At 45.4% G+C, this 8,797-nt stretch overlaps 1 protein-coding gene across 5 annotated transcripts in view; it reads right to left on the reverse strand.

Annotated features, from left to right (window-relative positions):
- The window catches only part of prdm11 (PR domain containing 11), a 39,738-nt gene that overhangs the window by 22,563 nt on the left and 8,378 nt on the right, over positions 1–8,797 (reverse strand). For 4 of the 5 annotated variants that reach the window (XM_064313564.1, XM_064313568.1, XM_064313565.1 and 1 more), the window contains exons 2-7: positions 8,063–8,119; positions 6,600–6,721; positions 5,060–5,166; positions 3,296–3,555; positions 2,996–3,063; positions 1,764–1,951 (exon numbers count right to left, since the gene is read on the reverse strand). In XM_064313564.1, the coding sequence (XP_064169634.1) occupies positions 1,764–1,951; positions 2,996–3,063; positions 3,296–3,555; positions 5,060–5,166; positions 6,600–6,721; positions 8,063–8,086 (769 nt within the window). In that variant the 5' untranslated portion in view covers positions 8,087–8,119. The remainder of the gene's footprint in view (positions 1–1,763; positions 1,952–2,995; positions 3,064–3,295; positions 3,556–5,059; positions 5,167–6,599; positions 6,722–8,062; positions 8,120–8,797) is intronic. The other variant, XM_064313567.1, reaches the window with a different exon arrangement.

Below are 8,797 nucleotides of genomic sequence, written 5' to 3' on the forward strand. Positions count from 1 at the left end.
CAAATCAGGCAATGGCAAAAAAAAAAAAAAAAAAAAAAAAAAAAGTTTAAAAAAGTTTTTAAAAAAGTGAAACATCTGAAAGTACCCATCTCCACTACTAGGCCAATAGTTAGGAAGTTTAAACAACTGGATCAGGCTGGAGAACACATATGTAATATTCCCCCATGCACAGATGGTTAGAGAGCTTTGATTTTCTGTGCCCCATAGGCTGTGTGAATGAACTTTAATGAATCCTTAATGGTTAATTACTGCGTGACATCATCACCATGTACAATGCTGATGTTAAACCAAGCTCTGTTAAAAGACTATTAAAGCATGAAAAGAGGCTAAAGGTAAATATTGTTGACTATCAGGGAGGTTTTTTTTAATTTTATTGTGACTTTTCTGATTCCTCAATGTGGAAAACAAGCAGACACCCCACGAGACACAGATCGCCCATTTGTATTTTTAACAGTGCTCAAAGCCACAACCTCCAATGTAAATTAGAACAGTGCAGGCGAGTACTTGCTCTTCTCCGAGGCTTGTGACATATCAGCCACTGCTTCTCATCAGTTGGGCTCTGAACGAGCAGATTTTCAGCTAACTAATCGACCAGCAGGGGTCAGTATTGCACTGCGAGATGCAGCGGTCCCAGCCAGCTGAAACCCTCCCCCTCCCCGGGGCGATGCTGGAGCCAATCGAGCATCACCCGGCCGGGCTTCTGGCACGGTCCGGATCTGATGCCAGGCCGTGGGGTCCATCCACACACAAGAGCAGTGCTTTAACAGGACAGGCCACCCAGCAGCCAGGTAAATCCAGGTAAGGGTAGCAGTGTAGTATAATGGGTAAGAAACTGGTCTTGTAACCTAAAGGTCACAGGTTCGATTGCCAGGTAGGACCCTGCCATTGTCCCCTTGAGCAATGAGGTTCTTAACCTGCATTGCTTTGGTATATATTCAGCTGTATAAATGGATGCAATGTAAGTGCTATGTAAAAAAATGTTGCGTAGGTCTAAATGACTGTAATGTAGTTTTGTACGCACATTCAAAACCATCCAGACAGACTGTGGCACGCTTGCCTGTATCTTCCGCGCAGATGACCAGCTGTGCTGCTAAAAAAGGTGTTTCCACACGAGCACCGGATCCCAGAAATCAGCGGGGAACACAGGCAATGTTTGAAAGCGTGATTTTTATCAGCAACTTACCAAACACTTTGGGAATAGCCATTTTCGAGGCTTTAAGTATTTAGTGTGAGATCAGTATAATTCGAGGCGCAGACTGACAAAGTGTGAACAGCACCAAAGCGACTGTTTATGGGGCGACATAGCTCAGGAGGTAAGAGCGGTTGTCTGGCAGCCGGAGGGTTCGATCCCCCGCCCTGGGCGTGTCGAAGTGACCCTGAGCAAGACACCTAACCCCTAATTGCTCCCAACGAGCTGATTGGTACCTTGCATGGCAGCCTTTCACAGTGAGTGTGTGTGAATGGGTGAATGAGAGGCATCAATTGTAAAGCGTTTTGGATAAAAGCGCTATATAAAATGCAGTCCATTTACACACAAAACTAGAGCTTCACAGTGACTTTTGGTCCCGTGGTACAGTTCTGAACATCCAAAGCAACACTAATCACAGCCAAAAAATCCCCCGAGGAACGGACAGATTCTCTTTTAGAGCGGTTTTCTTTCCCAAACCACCTTGTATCTCCCCTTTAAAAAAAAAAAAAAAACCCAGCCATTTCCAGCCATTAACCCATAACGGACAGGTGCATTGTGGGAAGGCGTCTCTCACCTGCGGCCAGATTGCAGTCGATGCTGTCCTGGGACATGCTGTGCAGCCGGCCCATGTAGTCGTCGCTGTACCACACGCGCAGCCTCTCGCCCGCCGCCAGGTCCCGGCACACCCGGAAGTAGATGTGCTCGCCGTGCTGAAAGGCCGTCAGGTTCCGCTCGCCGTCGTCCGCCGAGGTGCGCACGTACCTGCGGCGGATCAGCCGCGACACGTCCGTCAGCGCGCGACACAGCGCCACACACCGGCCGTCTCGAGACGCGGCGAAGCGAGCCTCGTCCGTCGACGAGCTCGGAACGGCCGGTCTGAGCGACCCGTTGCGATGCAGCCATTTTAGAATGCCGAGCAAGGACACGCGGTGTCATTGATGTGAAGCGCCGCTAATGCTAACAAATGAGGAGAATCTTCAGCTTGCTAAACGTGAGTGAGTGAGTGAGTGAGTGTGTGACTGTGTGTGTGAGTGAGTGAGTGAGTGAGTGTGTGAGTGAGTGTGTGACTGTGTGTGTGAGTGAGTGAGTGAGTGAGTGTGTGACTGTGTGTGTGAGTGAGTGAGTGAGTGTGTGTGTGTGAGTGAGTGAGTGTGTGTGTGTGTGAGTGAGTGAGTGTGTGAGCGTGTGTGACTGTGTGTGAGTGAGTGAGTGAGTGAGTGAGTGTGTGTGAATGAGTGACTGTGTGTGTGTGAGTGAGTGTGTGTGACGTGTGGTGGAGTGGTGTGTAGTGAGTGTGTGTGAGTTTGTGTGTATGAGGTAGAGTGTGTGTCTGTGTGTGTGATGTGTGTGCGTGTGTGAGTGAGTGTGAGATCTGTGTTGTTGATGAGTGAGTGAGTGTGTGTGTGTGTGTGTGTGGTGAAGTGAGTGAGTGTGTGAGTGAGTGTGTGACTGTGTGTGAGTGAGTGAGTGAGTGTGTATGTACTGTGTGTGTGTGTGAGTGAGTGTGTGTGGTGAGTTGTGTGTGATGTGGTGAGTGTGTGACGTGTGTGAGTGAGTGGACTGTGTGTGAGTGAGTGGTAGTGTGGTGTGGGTGTGTGAGTGGTGGGTGAGTGAGGGTGTGTGTAGGTGGTGTGTGGTGGGTGGTGTGTGTGAGTAGGTGTGTGTGTGATGAGTGAGGTGTTGTGTGTGTGTGTTGAGGTGTAGTGGTGAGGTGGTGGGGGTGAGTGAGATGTGTGGAGTGAGTGAGGGTGAGTGACTTGTTGTATGTTTGGTAGTCAGATAAGCCATGTATGCTGACATGACTTACTCATCCAGTTAGCCTTCGTTTCATCGCTGCCATCGATGGATTTGTACGTGTTGTTTTCATCGATGATCTATAAAGAAAAAAATTAGGATTCAGACAGCAGCACAATGGTGCCAATTACTGCTCCAGGACTACTACTGCTATTTTATGGACTCCTCAATGTCGGCAAAATAATGTACAATGCACAAAATATTATTCAAGTAAAGGTGACCATATGAAACAAAAACAGAATATCCAGTATTTATTAAACCTGTAAAGTTAAGGAAAGGAGAAGAAAAAAAGAAAAGGGAAGCCACACTCACCATCCAGGAGAAGAATCCGGAGGACTTGTCCTGAGAGACCACCTCCCCCTGATACGGGCCGAACAGCGCCCCCTTGGGGATGTCCTTGTCCACGCAGCACACGTCCACCTCCCCGCCTTCCTGGATGACCTCGATCCCCGAGGGGGCGGTCAGGGTGGCGCGGTTCGGCACCCCCAGGGCCACGGGGGTGTCCGGCACGAAGACGGGGGGGCCGTGACTCGGGCACTCCTCGATGAAGTACTCCTTGCACTCCTCGCAAACTGCGCAGACACGGGGGGAGGAGGTACGACGCACAGTCAGCAAAACACCAAGGGCCCAGCCTTCGGGTTCTCAACCTCAGCACCGGATGCAATGTCGCCCCCTGCTGATATATATTATTTTTGCTCAAAAAGCAATTTTCTGGCGAGTAGTAGAACTGAGTAGTGCAAGAAGCCTTGCACTATGGGAAGAAAATGTCCTAGTCTAATAGAGTCTAAGACACGGACTGAAACGCCATCTTCGCCTTGGAGCATCAATGTTTTCACTATTGCTCATGTGTTATAAAAATAATGGTAAGCACAGTGGGTAAGGAACTGGGCTTGTAACCGAAAAGTCGCAGGTTTGATTCCCGGGTAGGACACTGCCATTGTACGCTTGAGCAAGGTACTTAACTGAAATTGCTTCAGTATATATCCAGCTGTATAAATGGATACAATGTAAAAAATGCTATGTAAAAGTTGTGTAAGTCGCTCTGGATAAGAGCGTCTGCTAAATGCCTGTAATGTAAATGTAATGTTATAAAAAATATATGGGTTGAAACAACTACTTATGAGTCGTCTTACAGCTCTTGAGTCGAAACTTGACTCGACTCTAAATGACTTCCTGTTACCCTAACTTACAACTTCAGCATGAAGCGATTCATACATGTCCCTGACCCTTGCTTAACGTTATACTACACTGCCGCCCTGCTTACGTCTACAGGGAGAGATGTCATGGTACGGCTGCATCAGCAATTCTTTCACGGTGTCCAAAATGGCAAGCTCTAGCTTGTGATTTATACAATGAATACTTATGGGCCAGGGCATGGCACGCTGTAGATTTATGGCGACACCTGTCTTCGGTCTCATCATGACTGCAATGAAAGTTACGACGAACCAAACGTGTCGCTTGGCTTATTTATGACTATTTTTCTTGGGAGATGCACGACACCAAAAAGGCTCTGCACTCTTAAGGTCCTCCAAACTGAAAATTTTGCTAACTGGTCTGGTACATCATTGACAACATATCTTCTTTAACAATAGTCTTGTCTGGAGATGAGAGGCTGATACATACATGCACATATCTTGCCCATTTAAGGGTATCTTTAATTTGTACAAGACTGTGGGACCCATCCACACACTGCAACAGTGGTTTTGCATATACCAGACTGTAGGGCCCATCCACACACTGGAACAGTGGTTTTGCATATACCAGACTGTGGGGCCCATCCACACACTGGAACAGTGGTTTTGCATATACCAGACTGTAGGGCCCATCCACACACTGGAACAGTGGTTTTGCATATACCAGACTGTGGGGCCCATCCACACACTGGAACAGTGGTTTTGCATATACCAGACTGTGGGGCCCATCCACACACTGGGACAGTGCCTTGACAGGATGGGCTACCTAGCAACCTCCTCACAGATTTCGACAAAAAAAGTTTCTCACAACTGGCTTTCCCAAAGACAACCCCCATGAACGTGAGAGCAATGTGGAAATGGCAGAAAAGACAGAAGAACTTACACCAGAAGTCTACATTGTGGAGGCTTTCCGTGCCGCCATGGATGTGGTCCACCTTCAGTTTCTTGTTCGGCTCCTCAGGGGGTAAAGACTCCTCGTCTTTCGATTGGCTGAATTGGGGGGACGAGACCACCGCTAAAAATCATTTCCATCGATGAGTCATTCGCACAAATTACCAGCTACATCGGCGCAGAAAACAGTCGCAAGGAATACAAACAGTTTATTACATCAAGTGAAGTCAAAGATACATACTTTCACAGTTATTTGCAGTTGGAAACTAGCCAGTTGGCTAATACTGGCACATTTCCAAGAACGTTTGTTAATGAGATCTGTCCCTGTAGAAATATGTACTTGTATTTTTATATATATATATAACTTGTAAATATTTTTTTAAATCATACATTGAGTTAGCCAACAACAAAAGAACCAAAGAATGCATAATGAGAACAGGCCATTCAGCCAATCGTGGCTTGCCATTTACCTACAGACCGGAGCAGTGGTTCTCAGCCTCAGCCCTGGGGACCCCCTGTGTATGCTGGTTTTTGTTCCAACCACAGTCCCCAGAGCTGTGGTTGAAACTGCTCCTTTTTCTAAATTTGGTGCTTTTCATGTTTAGAGGGATTACTTACCCTCTTTCTATCAGAAATAACATGTCATGCATGTATGTCAGGCCATGGAGAACAAAAATCCCATGTTCACATCGTGCTTATTTTGCTATATTACCAACAATTCCATGAAAAGAGGTCATTTTATTAATAGCTCATATTAAAGACTGAGGTGAATCCCAAGGCTCCAAACTGAACAGGTATGTTTAAGTTCTTTCATAATGTCTTCCTTAAACGTATTAACAAAATGCAGCTTTGGCACATTCTCATTTGCTTTCTCTTTGAGTTCGTTCCTATCTAACAGCTTTAGTGGCCATATATCAACCCTTCAAAAGTAAGAAATTGGACACTGAAACATTGGTTGTAGTTTTGTCTCCGTACTCTAACACGTTGGATTTGAAATTTTATCAATGAATATGCAGTTAAAGGGCAGACTGCTAGCCTTAATTTGTGGGTATTTACATCCACATTGGGTGATCTTTTTATACATAGCCCACCGCTCCCATTCTATGAGAACCAAAAGTAATGGGACAAGTTAACAGAATCTGAATAAAGTCATCGTGTTTCATACTTGGTTGCGCGTCCTCTGCATTTGATGACTGCCTGAAGCCTGCAGCCCGTAGACATTAATCAATGACGTCAGTGTTTAAAGCGTGTTAATCCTCATCATTAGGAAACCCGTTCCATCAATTCGAGTCAGAGCTCACAAAGGCTTGTTTGTATGGAAACGTACAAAGTTCTGCAAAATCATACACAGGACAGTTGAACTACGAGGCCTTTTTTTTTTTTTTTTTTCAAAAACACAATTTGATGACAGATTATATGATAGTTACAGATTTAAATGAGCACATCTCAATGAATATTTTTGGTAATGGGTAGCTAAATGACCCCTCTTATGGAGCTCAGATACATAAGAGCCACAGGACTGAGAGGAGTACCTAATGCCGCAGTTGTCCTCTCCATCGGAAGGCAGGTATTTGGGGGTGCCGACGGACTCTGCCATGGCGTGGGGTTTGGGGTGAGGCCCTTGGGACTGCCAGCTCAGTCGAACATGTCCGGCCTGGAGACAGAACAGGAAAACATTACATTAGATTTTTAAAAATTAATCTGTATTAAACTATACACTAAAACTAGTTTTTTTTTTAAAAACCATGCTAAACTATATACCTTAATAAAAGATGTTCACAAGGCAGAGTGCAATGAAACAAAGTTTTCTCTTTATTGAGATCTCAAGGGAAGAAATCCAGCTGCTCTCAGATTTGTTCCAAAGCACGTAGGTCCACAGCCCGTTTTTATACATTTCGAGCTAAAGCACAGTTACATAAAACAGGTTTTCATTGGTTCACTTTTCCAGACACAGATACAAAATTTAGACAATTCCGGTTATTGTACTTTGTGCCTAAAGCTCACAAACAGAAAAGCGCTGATGGGTAACAGCCTTCGGGTCTGGCGGTCAAGATGACCAGACCTTGACCGCTCATAAGGCCGATGGGTAACAGCCTTCAGGTCTGGCGGTCAAGATGACCAGACCTTGACCGCTCATAAGGCCGATGGGTAACAGCCTTCAGGTCTGGCGGTCAAGATGACCAGACCCTGACCGCTCATAAGGCCGATGGGTAACAGCCTTCGGGTCTGGCGGTCAAGATGACCAGACCTTGAACGCTCATAAGGCCGATGGGTAACAGCCTTCGGGTCTGGCGGTCAAGATGACCAGACCTTGACCGCTCATAAGGCCGATGGGTAACAGCCTTCGGGTCTGGCGGTCAAGATGACCAGACCTTGAACGCTCACAAGGCCTCCTGCTTCTCATTTTCGGATTTGGCAAGAACAACAATTTCCTGTTATCTCTTCAGATAAAGGAACAAAGCTCAGCCGTCATTAATGGTTATAAAAAGAAAAAACACATGAATATTAATTTTCTCTCACAAATGGTACCGATGTCTAAATATAATATGGCAAAAATTTCAGATAGCCAATCATATCCTGGCCACTCAGCAAGGGTGGCCTGACTGACGCATTAAAGAAGCATTACTCACAAAACCCTGTCAAACCCTGTGTGCAGTTTGCAGAAAAGTAATTAAGTGACCCTGTGAGTCCCTCTTAACTTTGTAAATGAACAGAAAATTCCAGTGATATCAGGAAAGCGTTCTTTTTTTTTTTTTCTTCCCACAGAGCGCTGGTAATGTATGAAACAGCTTGCTAGGTCACATCCTGAAGGCGGTTCTTGGGGAGCTCAAATCCAGGATACTCTACAGTCTAAGTAAATAACAAATCTAGATGTGCTGAAGGGCCTGTTCTCCTCATTTTGTGCTCCTCTTTTTTATGCGGGTGGCAAAAAGTCAGACAGAGCTAATTTTTTCAAAGTTTTAGTCTAAATCACGAGCGTTACGCACAAACACACCGTAGCTTGTCCAGCCAGCGCCATCTCCAGCAGGGCAGCTGGGTAATCTCGTCAAGACTGAGGAGAAAATGGATGAAGCGAAGAAGTCAGTCACAGAGGTAATCTGGTTCAGTCCGATAAATACTGCTAAATAGTCTGCTAAACTGGAATGAAAAGCCACCTTTCAGCAGGATAATGACCCCAAAGGCTGAATGTCCAAAAGTTGCTCAGAGGAAGAAAAGCCTTGAGCAGCCCAGGCAAAGTTCTGACTTGGATCCAAAAGAAAATCTACGACAAGACTTGAACATCGCTGTCCATCAACAATCCCCTGGCAACTTGACAGTGCTTGAGCAGATTTGGAAAGGAGAATGGACAAAATCACACCTTCCCAGTTGGCAATCTTATCGAAAAAAGAAAAAAACAGGTCAAGCTTAAAGACCTTCTACTATATTTATTGACTCAGGGGTGTGAAAAGATCAATAGGATATAAATCTTTGTTGGCTATATATAGGGAGGAAGTGCTTGGGGGTGGACAGTGATTGCATGGTGAACAGAAAAATGAACTGAGAAAGATAACTGGCTTATTGCTTTTTATTTACTCCAAGAACTGAAAAACAACAGAAATCCTTTATAAAACAAGAACCAAAAAGCAAAAAAAAAAAAAAAAAAAAACCTTCACAGGGTGAAAAGTCCACCACCATGGAGGCAAAAGTTCTCTCCCATTTAGGCCTGAGAGAAAGGCTTTGATTAGGCAAT

This window comes from Anguilla rostrata, chromosome 16 (assembly GCF_018555375.3).
Source record: "Anguilla rostrata isolate EN2019 chromosome 16, ASM1855537v3, whole genome shotgun sequence".
Classification (NCBI taxonomy): Eukaryota; Metazoa; Chordata; class Actinopteri; order Anguilliformes; family Anguillidae; genus Anguilla; species Anguilla rostrata.